Genomic DNA, 16,950 nt, shown 5'->3' with positions numbered 1-16,950 from the left:
GGTTCACAATATCGTAGTGCCGTGAGGGAGCGTCACTCGTGCTTCTGGTTTGAGAAGACTGATGGCTGAAGTACAAACATTTCTCAGAATAAAAACAGGTATGTGCTCTCTTTTCTTTTAAAACTATAAATAGTAGTGTAGCTAGTACTATCTGTCGTTCTACTAAACTGAATGAGCATGACACCATTGATGAAGTTTCAACCTCGAAAGAAGTTTATTAATACCAATTAGCTGAAATAAAAAAAAGACTCATCCAATCCAGAAGTCACTCACCATTAGAGTAATTAGTTTCTGATGTGTGTGTAGTGGTCATTGATGCTTAAAAGATCATTTCAGTAATTCTATCACTGTCCGTTTATGAGTCGCTAAGCTACGTATCAACAAGCTAACTATGCAATGATTGATATTTGCTGTTTTCCGGCAGTAAATCACTTCTCACTTGCTTTAAGCATCAATACAATTACTATGCCACTCATATAAGTCTTTGATAGTTATTATCAAGCTAACATCTGTAAATTGCGGTTAATGTTACTGAATCCTACACGCGACGATAATGCCCAATATCCAGCCACATATCTGAAACTCCGCGCTGATACTTGAGAATTCGCGCGCAATTTGTTTGCACCAAAGTTGAGCCGTGGTCCCTTGAATAATTTTTAAATCAATTTGGGTTGTAAATTAACAATTCTATGCCCATTCACGAAAGTTACAGCAGATCTGCACTCAATGACTACATGATCGCGCACTCGAGCAACACGACAGAAGAGAAAACATATCATGCATAATGCAACAAGGTGATTTGCTATGTCAAAACATATTTATATCTATCTCATTAAAACTCATTATCTATTAAATGTTGTACATAATCAAATTCTTTACTCTGCAAATAATCAATAAAATTTAGAAATGAATTGCATGTATAAATAAAATTTCAAGTTGATATGATGTCATGGGTCACTGCTTTTTTCAACTCCCCTACATTCATGTGATGCAAAGTAGATCCGACTATATTGGACATACTCATGTAATGCTACAAAGTCTCTTATTAAGTATTCTTAACATCACTTTGGCTGCATGTGAAATGAGGATAATTGTCCTGTGCTCACTGCATTTCTTGGTTCCTTGTTTTTTTGGTAATAGAATCATTACTGTTGTCAGAAAGTTCTCAGGCCATTCATCATTCTTGCAGTGGTGTACTGTAGGTCTCTAGAAGAGCATAGCGTTCCAAACGATTGGAAAAGGGCACAGGTCATCCCCGTTTTCAAGAAGGGACGTTGAACAGATGTGCAGAACTATAGACCTATATCTCTAACGTTGATCAGTTGTAGAATTTTGGAACACGTATTATGTTTGAGAATAATGACTTTTTTGGAGACTATAAATCTACTCTGTAGGAATCAGCATGGGTTTCGAAAAAGACGGTCATGTGAAGCACAGCTCGCGCTATTCGTCCACGAGACTCAGAGGCCCATAGACACGGGTTCACAGGTAGATGCCGTGTTTTTTGGCTTCTGCAAGGCATTCGATACAGTTCCCCACAGTCGTTTAATGAACAAAGTAAGAGCGTATGGACTGTCAGACCAATTGTGTGATTGGATTGAAGAGTTCCTAGATAACAGAACGCAGCATGTCATTCTCAATGGAGAGAAGTCTTCCGAAGTAAGAGTGATTTCAGGTGTGCCACAGGGGAGTGTCATAGGACCGTTGCTATTCACAATATACATAAATGACCTTGTGGATGATATTGGAAGTTCACTGAGGCTTTTTGCAGATGATGCTGTGGTGTATCGAGAGGTTGTAACAATGGAAAATTGTACTGAAATGCAAGAGGATCTGCAGCGAATTGACGCGTGGTGCTGGGAATGGCAATTCAATCTCAATGTAGACAAGTGTAATGTGCTGTGAATACATAGAAAGATAGATCCCTTATCATTTAGCTACAAAACAGCAGGTCAGCAACTGGAAGCAGTTAATTCCATAAATTATCTGGGAGTACGCATTAGGAGTGATTTAAAATGGAATGATCATATAAAGTTGATCGTCGGTAAATCAGATGCCAGACTGAAATTCATTGGAAGAATCCTAAGGAACTGCAATCCGAAAACAAAGGAAGTAGGTTACAGTACGCTTGTTCGCCCACTGCTTGAATACTGCTCAGCAGTGTGGGATCCGTACCTGATAGGGTTGATAGAAGAGATAGAGAAGATCCAACAGAGAGCAGCGCGCTTCGTTACAGGATCATTTAGTAATCGCGAAAGCGTTACGGGGATGATAGATAAACTCCAGTGGAAGACTCTGCAGTAGAGACGCTCAGTAGCTCGGTACGGGCTTTTGTTAAAGTTTCGAGAACATACCTTCACTGAAGAATCAAGCAGTATATTGCTCCCTCCTACGTATATCTCGCGAAGAGACCATGAGGATAAAATCAGAGAGATTAAGAGCCCACACAGAAGCTTTCTGACAATCCTTCTTTCCACGAACAATACGAGACTGGAATAGAAGGGAGAACCGATAGAGGTACTCAGGGTACCCTCCGCCACACACTGTCAGGTGGCTTGCAGAGTATGGATGTAGATGTAGATATAGACCACTGTCATATAGTTCTCTTATTCCATCCTGGTTCAAGCATTTTAATATTTTTCCCTGTATTGTATCTGTGCTACCGCTTTGCCATTTTTCATTGCAGCTATGGCAGACTTTACTTCTTCCATTATGATGGTTGGTCCTTTCTCATCATTCAAGTTCCAGAGTTTCTGGTTTGCGATCTGTGTCATACAGTTCTTTTAGATATTCTTCCCATCTCTGGAGGACATTGTAATAATCTTTGTACACTACCTCTTTGTCTTTACTCAAAATTTTCATAGCAGCAGCAGCACTTCCTGCTCTGTTTTAATCCCATGTCTTTACTCTGTTGTATAGTAAGTCATATCTTCCCTTCCCGTCCAGTTCTTCAACTGCATCATATTCCTCTTTTTCTGTTTTTCTTGACAGTTCATTATTTAACCACCGGTACATCTTTCTTGTATCTTCAGTGTTCTTGTTTTTTAAATTTTCTTCTCTCCTCCATCTTGAAAATCATTTCTTGTGTGACCCAAGGGATGATTTCCATGTGTAGAGCCTCCTCTTTTGGTTCTTGAACCATGTATGTGCCACATACACATCTTGAATCAAATGTGATTCTAATTGATTAGAGTTTTTTTGGAAAAAGTACTTACTTGTGTTTAAGTGTCCAGTGAATTGATATGTTCACCATATTCTTCTTGACATATTTTTTAGTATGTCTAGTGTTGTGGTGCTGAACACATCCTCAACAGCATTGTGCAATGTTTTTATAGCACAATTACACTCAGATATATGTGCCTTAATGACTCCCCAAAATGAGTTGTCAAGTGTGGTAAGGTCAGGCCTTCTTGATGACCATTTCAAGGGAGCTGGCACTGCTGAAGAACCACAACTGTCCTGGAAACACACACACTGCAAGAGTGTAATGAGGAGGCACTCCATCTTGCTGCAACCATATGCACTCTGTGATGCCCCTTTCCTCAAGCTGAGGTGGTAGTGCTTTGGTCCACATGACAATATTTCTAGCATGTGAGTTGTGATAAATAGCACATCCGTCTGAAAGTATACCTTGGCACAGTTCACTACACCTGAAATTGAGTTAATAAAGCACAGCACACTAAAACACGCTCATTCCGGTCTGTAGCCAATAACTTGTTTGTGAACATTGGTCAAAATGGTCTGAGCTTGAGATCTATTTTCAAGCGATATTGCATATTGTCATCCTCAGTGTATTGAATTCTGAAGCATCTTTACATGTTGACTTCAAATGAGATTGTGCAATTGAAGCAGAGATTGTGGCACTTTTTTTTTCTTCCTTCAACTCCACAGCCTGTCTTTTTAACACTGCCAAAACCAAAAGCACATCTTTCCCAGTCCAAAAGTGTTGCCTTTCATGTCATTAAATCTTTCCTGGAATGCTCTCATAATCTGTCTCATTGTCTTCCCTGTGTGTTGTGATTTGTGCACTCACACAGTTGTCACTAAGTACTCCTCAACAGTGTAGCTGTAACCACTCACATCTGCCATAGCTACAAATTAAAACTTGACTGCAACTGCGAAAACATGCAAATATGAAGGTAAGAAGGGACATAGCTACCAACCTGCATAATAACATTTTATACTACATAGAATTACAGGGGTACTGGGACTTCTGACCTGCCCTGTACAGTGGAATGGTAGAGTTAATATGTGCATTTGGAGATAGTTAAACACCAATGTCTGATGAAGAAACTGTGTACACTTGATTTTGATGAAATCTTTTGAACTTACAGAGAATTTCATAATGAGTGAAAACAAAACATTTTTCTCAGTGAGAGACCTGCAGGCACACTGGTAAATTCTGGTTTCTCCACAGACATTACTGTTAGTGACTAATAAACAAAATAGTTTTTTAAAAGGTATCACACCAGATACATAACTGGCCTGAAGAAACTTAACTGAAAGAAGTCAACATATGGATGTCATGAAAGAGCAAGCAATATCAAGCAACCCTCAAGAAAATGTAGCTGCAGCATCATTTTTCAAGATGTCCAGGACATGCCATGGAGAGCGGACACTGTAAATATGTCAAAAACCTGCAAAATATCAGAACAATGTGACTTCTGAAATTTTCCCGGCGTATTTCTTCTTCTAATAATTTCTGGGTATGCAGCCGGATCCCGTCGACATTCTGCCACGATATTTCGGCCCAGAGATGTCTGGCCATCATCAGGTGAGTACACAACTACTGAAGAGCCCAGGTGCAGTCGCTCTTCAGTAGTTGTGTACTCACCTGATGATGGCCGGACGTCTCTGTGCCGAAATATCGTGGCAGAATGTCGACGGGATCCGGCTGCATACCCAGAAATTATTATCAGAACAATGTTTTTGATAACTGTTAGATACCAAAGGGGCAATTTAAATGATTACTCAAGGACTTTACTACGACCCCCTATGTATCGCTCACACAGAGATAGTGAGGATAAGATTAGAATAGTTGTTGCACACATAGAGGCATTCAAACAGTTATTCTTCCTGCACTCAATACGTGAATGGAACACAGCAAGAAGAGTTTAAAAGCTTTTGAAATACAACTAAAAGAAGGGATCAGTTGGAAGATCACATCCTGAGATATCCAGGAATAGTTAATATAGATGGAAGTGTGTGCGAGCAGGGAAAGGGCGGCAGAAGTAGGATGTTTGTAGGCTGCAATAGATGTGCAGAGATGAAGAGGTTTCCACAGGACAGACTAATGCAGAGAGCGACATGAAACCAGTCTTCCGGCTGCTGGCCTTAACAATAAGGGTCACCTTTTCCAAATAACCATGCATGGCACTATTGTGATGTTACATTCATGTAATTTTAAAAATTGTCATATTTATTGTTGAAATGAAGGATTATAAATAATAGCCAAGTAGCTTTTTTACAGTGAGTGTTTAAAGCAACTACTTGTGAAAAAAAAAGTAAATTTCACATGAAGGCTTTTGTTGGGTGATTTATTGTGACATCCTTGACTCTGAACAGCATTTGACTGAGTGGCACACCAACTCTTATTTTCAAAGGGTATCAAGTGAAATTTGTCACTGGATTGAGGACTTCTTAGTAAGGAGGATGCAGCATGTTATCTTGGATGAATAGTTATCAACAGATGTAAAAGTAACTTCCGGTATGCCCCTGGGCAGTGTGTTCAGACATTCGCTGTAGTATATTAAAGGCATCGCAGACAATATTAATAGTAAGCTCAGACTTCTCATAGACGATGTGTTTATCTGTTATGAAGTAATCTCTGAAAAAAGTTGCACAAATAATCAGTTGGGTTATGTTGTTGTTGTTGTTGTGGTCTTCAGTCCTGAGACTGGTTTGATGCAGCTCTCCATGCTACTCTATCCTGTGCAAGCTTTTTCATCTCCCAGTACCTACTGCAACCTACATCCTTCTGAATCTGCTTAGTGTATTCATCTCTTGGTCTCCCTCTACGATTTTTACCCTCCACGCTGCCCTCCAATACTAAATTGGTGATCCCTTGATGCCTCAGAACATGTCCTACCAACTGATCCCTTCTTCTGGTCAAGTTGTGCCACAAACTTCTCTTCTCCCCAATCCTATTCAATACTTCCTCATTAGTTATGTGATCTACCCATCTAATCTTCAGCATTCTTCTGTAGCACCACATTTCGAAAGCTTCTATTCTCTTCTTGTCCAAACTATTTATCGTCCATGTTTCACTTCCATACATGGCTACACTCCATACGAATACTTTCAGAAATGACTTCCTGACACTTAAATCAATACTGGATGTTAACAAATTTCTCTTCTTCAGAAACGCTTTCCTTGCCATTGCCAGCCTACATTTTATATCCTCTCTACTTCGACCATCATCAGTTATTTTGCTCCCCAAATAGCAAAACTCCTTTACTACTTTAAGTGCCTCATTTCCTAATCTAATTCCCTCAGCATCACCTGACTTAATTAGACTACATTCCATTATCCTTGTTTTGCTTTTGTTGATGTTCATCTTATATCCTCCTTTCAAGACACTGTCCATTCCATTCAACTGCTCTTCCAAGTCCTTTGCTGTCTCTGACAGAATTACAATGTCATCGGCGAACCTCAAAGTTTTTATTTCTTCTCCATGAATTTTAATACCTACTCCGAATATTTCTTTTGTTTCCTTTACTGCTTGCTCAATATACAGATTGAACAACATCGGGGAGAGGCTACAACCCTGTCTTACTCCCTTCCCAACCACTGCTTCCCTTTCATGTCCCTCGACTCTTATAACTGCCATCTGGTTTCTTTACAAATTGTAAATAGCTTTTCGCTCCCTGTATTTTACCCCTGCCACCTTTAGAATTTGAAAGAGAGTATTCCAGTCAACATTGTCAAAAGCTTTCTCTAAGTCTACAAATGCTAGAAACGTAGCTTTGCCTTTCCTTAATCTTTCTTCTAAGATAAGTCGTAAGGTCAGTATTGCCTCACGTGTTCCAGTGTTTCTACGGAATCCAAACTGATCTTCCCCGAGGTTGGCTTCTATGTTATGTTATATGTTATGGAGGTTATGTTAAATTTTCAAAATGTTGTAAAGTTTGGCAAATTGCTTTAAATGTTCAGAAATGAGCCACAACTGGAATCAGTTGACTTATACAAATACCTGGGTGAAGCAATGTGTAGTGACATGAAATGGAACAATAACACAGGCACAGTCATTGTGTAGCAGATGGCAGACACTGGCTCATTGGTAAGATACTAGGAAAATGTGATTAGTCTACAAAAGAGATTGCTTACAAAACTCTTAAGTAACCCACCATAGAATATCACTCAAGTGCGTGAGACCCACACCCAACAGGTCTAACATAGATATTGAACAGCATGAATAGTCACAGGTTTGTTTGACCCATGGGAAAGTGTCATGAAGATGCTGGAAAATTTAAAATGGCAGATGTGTGAAGACAGATGCAAACTATCCCATAAAAGGCTACTTACAAAGTTTCAGGAAGTAGCTTTAAGTGAGGCCTCTAGGAGTATGCATGGAAGTGCCAAAGAAACTGGTATAGGCATGTGTTTTCAAATAAAGAGACATTTAAACAGGCAGGATATGGCATAGTGGTCGGCAGTGCCTATATAAGACAACATGTGTTTGCCACATTTGTTAGATCAGTTACTGCTGCTACAATGGCAGGTTATCAAGATTTAAGTGAGTTTCAACATTGTGTTATAGTCTCAGCAGGAGCGAAGGGACACAGCATTTCCGAGGTAGTGGTGAAGTGAAGATTTTCCTTTATGACCAGTTCACGAGTGTACCGTGAATATCATGAATCTGGTAAAACATCAAATCTCTGACATTGCTGCAGCTGGAAAAAGATCCTGCAAGAACAGGAGCAACGATGACTGAAGAGAATCATTCAACGTGTCAGAAGTGCAATCCTTCCACAAATTGCTGCAGATTTCAGTGCTGTGCCATCAACAAGTGTCAGTGCGCAAACCGTTCAACGAAACATCATCAGTATGGCCTTTCAGAACCAAAGGCTCACTAGTGTAGCCTTGATGACTGCACGACACAAAGCTTTACAGCTCATCTGGGCCTGTCAACAATGACATTGGACTATTGGTGACTGGAAACATGTTGCCTGGTCAGACAAGTCTCATTTCAAATTGTATCATGCAGATGGATGTGTACAGTATGGAGACAACCTCATGACTCCATGCACCCTGTTCAAGTTGGTGGAGGCTCTATAATGGTGTGGGGCATGTGCATTTGGAGTGATATGGGACCTCTGATGCGTCTAGATACAACTCTAACAGGTGACACATACATAAGCATCCTGTCTGATTACCTGCATCCATTCATGTCCATTGTGCATTCTGATGGGCTTGGGCAATTCCAGCAGGACAATTCAATACTCTATATGTCCAGAATTGCTACAGAATGGCTCCAGGAACACTCTTCTGAGTTTAAACAGTTCCACCTGCTGCCAAACTCCTCAGACATGAACATTATTGAGCATATCTGGCATGCCTTTCAACGTCCTGTTCAGAAGAAATCTCCACCCTGTTGTACTCTTACAGATTTATGGACAGCCCTACAGGATTCATGGTGTCAATTCCATCCAGCACTACTTCAGACATTAGTCGAGTCCATGCTATATCATTTTGCGTCATTTCTGCATGCTCACAGGGGCCATACACAACATTAGGCAAGTGTACCAGTTTCTTTGGCTCTTCAGTGTACTATATCCCTCCACACATCACTCTCATAGGACTCCTGAATACAAGGTTAGACAAATGAGAATGGGCACAGATGTGTTTAAGCAATCATTCTCGTCGTGTGAAGGGAATGGGAATGGAAAGACATTCTGATAACTCATTATCATAACTTCTGAACCATTTGCAACAAGGTATCAAAATTTTAAACACTCCTAAAAGTCAGTGAAGCCCTCATAACATCAGGTACAGAAAGTTGGTTAAAACCTGAAGCTGAAAGCAGTGGGATTTTTGGGGAAAATTCAAGTGCATATTGAAACAATAGGCAAATGCAAAATGGAGGTGGTGTATTTGTTGCAGTAGACAAGAAACTTAACTCTACCAAGATAGAAACTAAAGCTGCAAGCGAGATCATCTGGGCATGACTCAGTATTATGTATGAGCATAAAGTTATAATTGGATCTTTCTGTCAGCCAAAAGACTCACCTCCTGATGTAAATGAAAACTTTAGGGATGATCTCAGTTTACTGGAAAGTAAGTTTCCCAATCATAATATTATTACCAGAGGTGGGTTTAAGCATCCAACATTTTTAGTGGTCAGTACTGAATGCCTTCACTGAAAACTACCTAGAACACATGCTTTAGAATCCCACTCATGATGGAAATATATGATCTAATGGCAACAAATAGACCTCTGTATCAAAGCTGATGTCAGTGACAAAGAGGCAGTTGTAGCAACATAGATAACCAAAATACAAAGGGCAACTAAAACAATTAGAAAGATTTACATGATCAAAAAGTTAAGCAAAGAAGCAGAAGTGTTGTATCTCAATGTAGAACTTGAAACTTTTAAATTGGGACAGGAGCTTTCAGGGAAACTATGGCTCAGATTTACAAGAATAGTTGCCCATTCACTGAATAGATACATACCCTAAAGAATACTTCATGACAGGAGGAACCCTCCATGGAATGTAGTCACTGTAAATAAGCTCATGAAGGAACACAGACTGCTGCATAATAGATGTCAAACAAAGCAAAGTAGCTACAGGTAGAGAGATGTTAAATGAAATGTGTTTGGTTGTCAAGATAGCAATAGGTAAAGCTTTCAATGACTACTGTAGCACAATATTGTCAAAAGATTTTTTACAAAACCCAAAGAAATTCTGGCCACATATGACAGCTGTTTGTGGCAATTAGAGACCAATCATTCATGGACAAGACAAGAAATTAAATTAGAGTAACAAAGCAAAAGCAGAAATGCTTATTCCATTTTCAAACATTCCTTTACAAAGGAAAAACCAAAAGTATTGCCCAAATTTAATCCTGATACCCCAAAAAAAAAAAAAAAACGACTGAAATAAATATTAACGTCAGTGGCATTGAGAAACAGCTGAAACTGTTACAAGTGAACAAACTCTTAGGTTAACTACAATCTGCCATAGATCTCTCAACCAAAAAATGATGCCCAGTAGTCAGAAGACAGCACAGGTGACACCTGCCCACAAAACTACTGTCCCATATCCTTGACACCAATTTGTTGGATAATCTGACATATTCTGAGATCAAATGTAATGAGGTATCCTGAAAAGAATGACCTCCTCCATGCCAACCATCATGGATTCCAAAAAACAAGAATCATGTGAAAATGAACTTGCACTTCTCTCATATGACATACTGAAAGCTTTATATCAAGGCAGCTAGACAGATGCAGTAGTCCACTATTTCCAAAAACTATTTGACTCTGTACCACAGTTACGTTTATTATCGAAAGTACTATCATATGAGGTATCAAGTGACATTTGTGACTGGATTGAAAACTTTTTTTGTAGGTAATGCAGATGGCAACTGCAGTTCATAGGTAGAACACTAGGAAAACGCAGTCAGTCTACAAAAGAGACTGCATACCAAATATTAATGCAGCTTGTCCATGAATATTGCCCAGCTGTGTGGGATCCATAACAAATAGGACTAACAAAGGATATTAAACAGAAACAAAGACAGACAGCACAAATGGTCACAGGTTCGTTCAACTAATGGAAGAGTGTCATGAAGATATTGATAGAACTGACCTGGCAGATGCTTAAGAAAGACACTAACTGTCCCACAAAAACCTGCATAGAAAGTTTGTAGAACAAACTTTAAGGAATTAATCAAGCCATATAGTACAGCCCCCTATGTATTCTTACCACAGGGACTGCGAAGACAAGATTAATTACAAGACACACTGACATGTTTAAGCAATCATTCTCCTCATGCTCCATAGGTGAATGGACTGAGAAAAAACCCTAATAACTGATATAATGGGATTTACCGTCTGCCACTTACTTCACAGTGGTTTGCAGAGTATGGATGCAGATGAAATAACAGTTGTGTGTACAATGATCTTAAGTGCCTCACGAAACTGTTGAATCTTGCGAAAATGCTTTCTTTTTTTATTTTATTTTTTATCTATTTTTTTCCCCTTAAGCACCAAAATTAGAATGGAAATCTTGTTTCCAGTTTCAGTATGTATCAAAACAGCTTTCTTTTATTGTTTCTCTGAGAACTTAAATTTTGGCTCTCTTATGCGCACACAGGAATCATGTTTTAATTTTATTGCTGTAGTATACACAGTCCAGTGACTAATATCATTCATAAAAATCGTAATATGTGTCACTCCATGCTATATTGTGACAGTTATCAGTGATAGCTGTGGTGACATATCACTGTGCTTCATTAGAATTTTTATACTGTTTTCTAGCATGTTGCTTTGCATTGACATGAAATTTCATCCATATTACACAAAAGATCAAATTATAAGACAAATTTTCATTGATAGCAGTATCCTGCATCACATTACCAATGTATCATTTCAAGTTACATAATGATTACAGTACTTGTTTCTGGTATGTTCTAGAAAAACCTTCTATTTCTAAAACTTTAATTTTGTTGTCTTTTACTGGTACATCTTAAATAATGCTCATCTAAAATTCAGCTAGCTCGAGTCCAACAACAACAATTCTCTAATATGACAATCTGTGCACAGATATGATTCAATCCTCTGGAAGTTATACTCCAATATTTCTGTGCATATGAAGGTAAAGTATCAGATATTCAAATATCTGATTGTCATTTTTCTCTTCCACTTTCTATCCTCATTGCTACAACCCTCCAGAAAACTCATTTGCAGGTCACACACTCTGCTTATTTATGCAGCAGTTTTTACACATGTGAATTATGCTCATTTTCTTCAGAGAATTTCCAAGATTGGAACAAGGGTTTAGAAAAAACTGTATTCCTTCTACTTTCTGTATTATCACCTTCTCTGTCAAAACACAGTTCTTATAATTTGAGAAAATTTTTAATGCATTTTAGAGGTCTTTTTTTAGATTTCTTACAGATAATTGATCATTGCGTTTTAAAGTTGGGGATTAAACTTACAGGTAATTGATCATTGCCTTTTAAAGCTAGAGATTTACTCATACTTGGTTTCTTTCAGGGGACCCTTCAGTTTTGGGAAAAGAAAGTAGTCTGTAAGTGCCAAATTAAGTGACACAGAAACAGAGCAGCGCATCACTTGATTTTTGATTAGAGGCAGAGCCATGGTAGTTGAGGCATACACCAAAGCAGTCTTGTGCTGTACTAAACATTCCATGCTTTTCTAAATTTTGAGCTCTACATACATCTTAATCTTTTGAAGAGATGATACTTGTCATTGGAGAATTCAATGGTAACAATCTGTCAGTCTGTGTAAATGACACTGTGGAAGACAAAGACCATTTGTCATTTCATCACACCTCTCATTTTTGTTGGGTTTCTGTTTTCCTCTTCTCATTTCACTGGTTATGTGTAATGTGTATGGATCAGACTCAAAGCACCATGTTGTATTATGACTGGTTAAGAACGTAATAAAATTGGAATTAGGCTCTGGCTATTTGATAGAATCACTTTTGTTTGTGTATAAGGAAATGTAGCATAAATTTTACCCATGCTTTTTGCCTTACAGTGACATTATGGGTGCACACTTTTTGTTTCCTTGTACTACTCAGGCAAATTCAAATGCAACAAACACCATCAGCATTTAAATATGTTCAGTGCAGTTTTCACACATTCATACAAAAACATGATAGCCGCATACTGGTCCATTTTCCAACAGTGGTGAACAGATATGCTGCAACAAAAGGAAAAAAGAAATTGTGCCTCACTCCTCACAATAGTCACCACCATGGCAATAGAAACAACTGCTCAACAAGGTGCTGCTATGAGAAGTCAGAGTTAGTACTAGTGGCTACACACTGAAAATTTATTCTGGAAACCTTATGGATGACCTATGTACATTCTACGATCCAAATATGGTATGTTGTGTAGCCATTTACTTTTCTCCAAATAATACAAAAACCTTCAGGTATCACTACAGTTACCGCCACAGACATCATAAGTTACAAAACTGCCAAAATTAACTGACGGAGGACTTGCTAAAGAACAAATATCTAACAAAAAATGAAAATTAATTAATTAAATTTTGCCACAGTTATGTCACCTTCTCCTCCATCCTTTCAGATTCTTCAAGAAAACTTTAAAAAATCAAATGTAGCTACCTTTTTCCTTCTTCATTGTCCCTATGTTGTTGTTTCCTTATGTTATTGTTCTGGTTACAAGATGGCTGTCTGAGAGATTTGGTCATAAGCCTTCTCTTGAAGAAAAAGATGTGGAAGCAATGAAGCATTTTTTAGACCAGAGATATTTTTCAGTCTTTTCTTTATTTATGCATTATTAGCCATGTGCAGGTGAGATTTTACCACCAACCAAGTGTACCTACATTCTTTCTATAAAGTGGGTTGAATAAATAATAGTGATTTTCATTTCTTTTCAATCAGTGCCTAATATACGATCAATATTCTCAATTTTATATACAATACAAATAATTTTCACTCCTATTTATTACCATTTAATTTCAAAATTCTAAAAAATATTTTTCTGACTACATGTGCTAAGAGTTTAATGCCTAAATGTGTTTTGAACAGATTAATTTAATACTATTAAGTGAATTATATTATCCTTAAGTTGTAACTTTAAGCACAGTTGATACTGGCAAGATTGTTGAACTTAAATATATAACTGTTATTTATAATAATTTGATTTAGGTTGTTACAAAGGAAAAGAGTTTCTCCCTTACAGATTACTCTACAATTATATCAAATAACATGTACATAAACAATTGTGGAAGTGTGCATATGTTACTTTCAACAAAAACTGAAAAAGAACCAAGCTAATCCAAAAAAAAAAGCTGTGAGGCATGAGAATATCCAGGTACTTTTCATTACCACTTTTGCTATTTACATAAAAATGAGAACTGTTTGGTATGCTATAAATTATTCCCAGAGGTAATGGATACTTACAAAGGAGTTTATGTATGACAACAATGAAAAGGGAAAATATCTGATGAACAATAAAAATGAAACATTTACAAAGCAATAAGCAGTATTTGTGACTTGCAAAACACATATTAAATGTTTAGTGTCTCAGTACAAAGGTAACATAATTTTTTTCATATGTTATAGCCACAATCTGTACACATAAAATGGAAATGTAAAGTGAAATTCTCATTGTTTTTAGTATATGTAATGTAAAAATGTGTCTACATACCAAATCATCCACTGTCATAACAGTTTTGATTTATTATCTGTGATCTCTGAGAATAACTATTCTTTCATTGATGCAGAAGCAGGATAAGAATTGAAAAAATTATAAGGAAAGAATGTGATCTGAAGACTGTCTCTCATACTTGAGATTCAAGCAAATATTGTATGAATATAAAAAGTTAAATTCAGTCCCATAATAAAATGCATACCATTAAATTACAATGTACAAGAAAACAAAAGATGAAAAATGTAGAGAAGCAAAACACCACTTGCAAATGAAATTTGCTGCTCTTTTCTGTCGAATTACAGAGATAGTTCAGGTTGTTATCTCTTGTCTGTAACATTACAGACAATATTTGCTTGTAAGGGGTACAATACCATTCTCTACCATCACTGAAAATATACATAACATTCTGATGTGAGCATATATGATGTACATAAATTGTTCTCTCTCTGTGCCTCTGTGTGTGCCTCTCTCTCTCTCTCTCTCTCTCTTTCTCTGTCTCTCTCTCTATCTGTCTCTCCTTTTATCTATTTATCTGTAATTTTCTCATGCACAAAACACAAACACATATATGTATATATTTTCCCCCCTCTTTATCTGATTACTGGCTCTGCGTGAATGAGGTTACATGCAGGTCTGAATTTGATGTTGTCCCCTACAGGGTCTCCACTACAGTTCAGTGTCCAGGGAAGGTTCCAGTCTGTCTGTGCCATCGACGTATGTAAGTCACAACGAACGCAATGTGTGTCCTGTGTTCCTGTGACGTCATTTATTTTCTTTCTCTTCCAGCTCACAGTTAGCACACAAAATACTTCCCTGTATGGCTTGAGTTGCAGGATGCTTGGATTACTTTTTCCACTTTTAATTTTCAAAACATAAAGATTTTCTTGAAGTAAGAGGCAGGTGTTTTTAAGACACTTTTCTATTCTTCACTGTAACAATAGATGTAATATTAGAATTTATTTAATTTCTTTATATTTCTGAAATGGTACTACAAAGAGAAATGTTAACCATTTCCAACAAATAGGGAACAAAAGCAACAATTCATTATATTTAATTGCCTACACCGCTGAAAGTCACATTCCAGTAAATTTAGACAAAAGAAAGGTCTTGCAAATTCTCAGGGAAAAAGGAAAGATGTTTCAAAAATCCATATGGTAAACAGCAAAATTTTTTGACAACTGAAGAATAGCACTATGAAAAAGAAAATATGATACACTGTTAAATTAAACTTACAATATCACATGTGATCAAATATATTGGAACATTACTGTCAAAGCAGAGCATTAAAAGTACATAGTGTTCAATGGAAAAACTTCCATAAAAGACATCAATGTCTTAATCCATTCAAAGATAATGAACTATAACAAGAAATGTGTACAACTGTGCTCAGTGGTCATGCAATATATATTTTTATGAAATACATTTGTCTTTATAAATAAAATCTGCTTCAGACTTATCTAGCTACAAGTATTAGTGTAATACAAGCATGACAGAACCAATTTTTCACAATTTCATCTTTTAATGCAACATCTGGAGCTGTAATATAAATGTTGGTGATAGTCACCATTACAACAGATGAGCACTTCCTGTAGTTAACTCAAGCCTTACAGGGCAGTCCTATGTGTTCTGCCATTGATGTTTTGTCTATGTGTGTATCTGTGTGTGTGAATGTGAAGATCTATTAGAAAACTTTTATGATCCAAGTTGGGTTCAAATGTGTATGTGTTTGTCCTTTGTCTTTGTCTTGAGTTGATGTTCCTTGGTGACTTTATTATTTGTTGTTTTCAGAATGCACATATTAATTTCATTGATTTTGTATCAGTTCAAATGACAAACATTTTTCTTTATTGCTCAAGGACACAAATAAAATATATTCAACAGTAATACCACACATTTTAAAGATGTTTATCACAATTTGTTTTTCCTTGTGTTATTTGACCTTGAAATATCCAGGGGAAAAAAAGAGAAAAGGCTTATAAACTCCAGTGTCTCAAATATGAAATTAGAGTTTCACTGTATGAAAGACTGAGTGCTAGTTGTATGTTCTATGTTTTCTGATTGTTGCTTATCTGTTCTTTTCTATCCAGCTTGCACGGAGCATGATCGTGAGTACCATCTCTGTGGAAACAGCAATGCTGTATGTTTTGGTGTTGTCTGCTGATGTTTGCATTTCAGTCACAATTATTACCATTGCTGCCTCAAGTAATTTTGAAGTATATCATCTAATTAAGATGTTATGCCTTGTTTACAAAGGTGAGTGCAAATATGCTGCTTTTTAACACACACTGCACAGCTCATTCCCTCACTTTAACCATAAAGTGAAGCATTTTTGTTTTAGTTTTCCTTCTCCAGAGTTAGTGACAGTTTTCACCAGAAAATGTCCAACCCCCATTTACCACTTATCCCGTATCATACTTATAAAGACCCTAAAGATGCCTACTAGACACACAGTACTTTTATGCTGTCAGTTTGTTCATCAATTATTGACAGCCCTTTTCCTTTTTACATACAGACCTTTTCATTTCATTACTAGCTGAAAAAGGGCACATTACTAAGTCTGTTTTCCCATTTGTTTCCTGC

The 16,950-nt window shown here is 37.2% G+C and overlaps 1 protein-coding gene across 1 annotated transcript in view; it reads left to right on the top strand.

The window, feature by feature from the left end:
* The window catches only part of LOC124796150 (SCY1-like protein 2), a 404,810-nt gene that overhangs the window by 358,328 nt on the left and 29,532 nt on the right, over positions 1-16,950 (top strand). Inside the window, exons 12-13 of the mRNA XM_047260241.1 lie at positions 15,029-15,088; positions 16,458-16,475. Of these exons, the coding sequence (XP_047116197.1) occupies positions 15,029-15,088; positions 16,458-16,475 (78 nt within the window). The remainder of the gene's footprint in view (positions 1-15,028; positions 15,089-16,457; positions 16,476-16,950) is intronic.

This window comes from Schistocerca piceifrons, chromosome 4 (assembly GCF_021461385.2).
Source record: "Schistocerca piceifrons isolate TAMUIC-IGC-003096 chromosome 4, iqSchPice1.1, whole genome shotgun sequence".
Lineage (NCBI taxonomy): Eukaryota > Metazoa > Arthropoda > Insecta > Orthoptera > Acrididae > Schistocerca > Schistocerca piceifrons.
The sequence above is the reverse complement of the archived record's forward strand: the minus strand, read 5'-3'. Positions and strand labels throughout refer to the sequence as shown.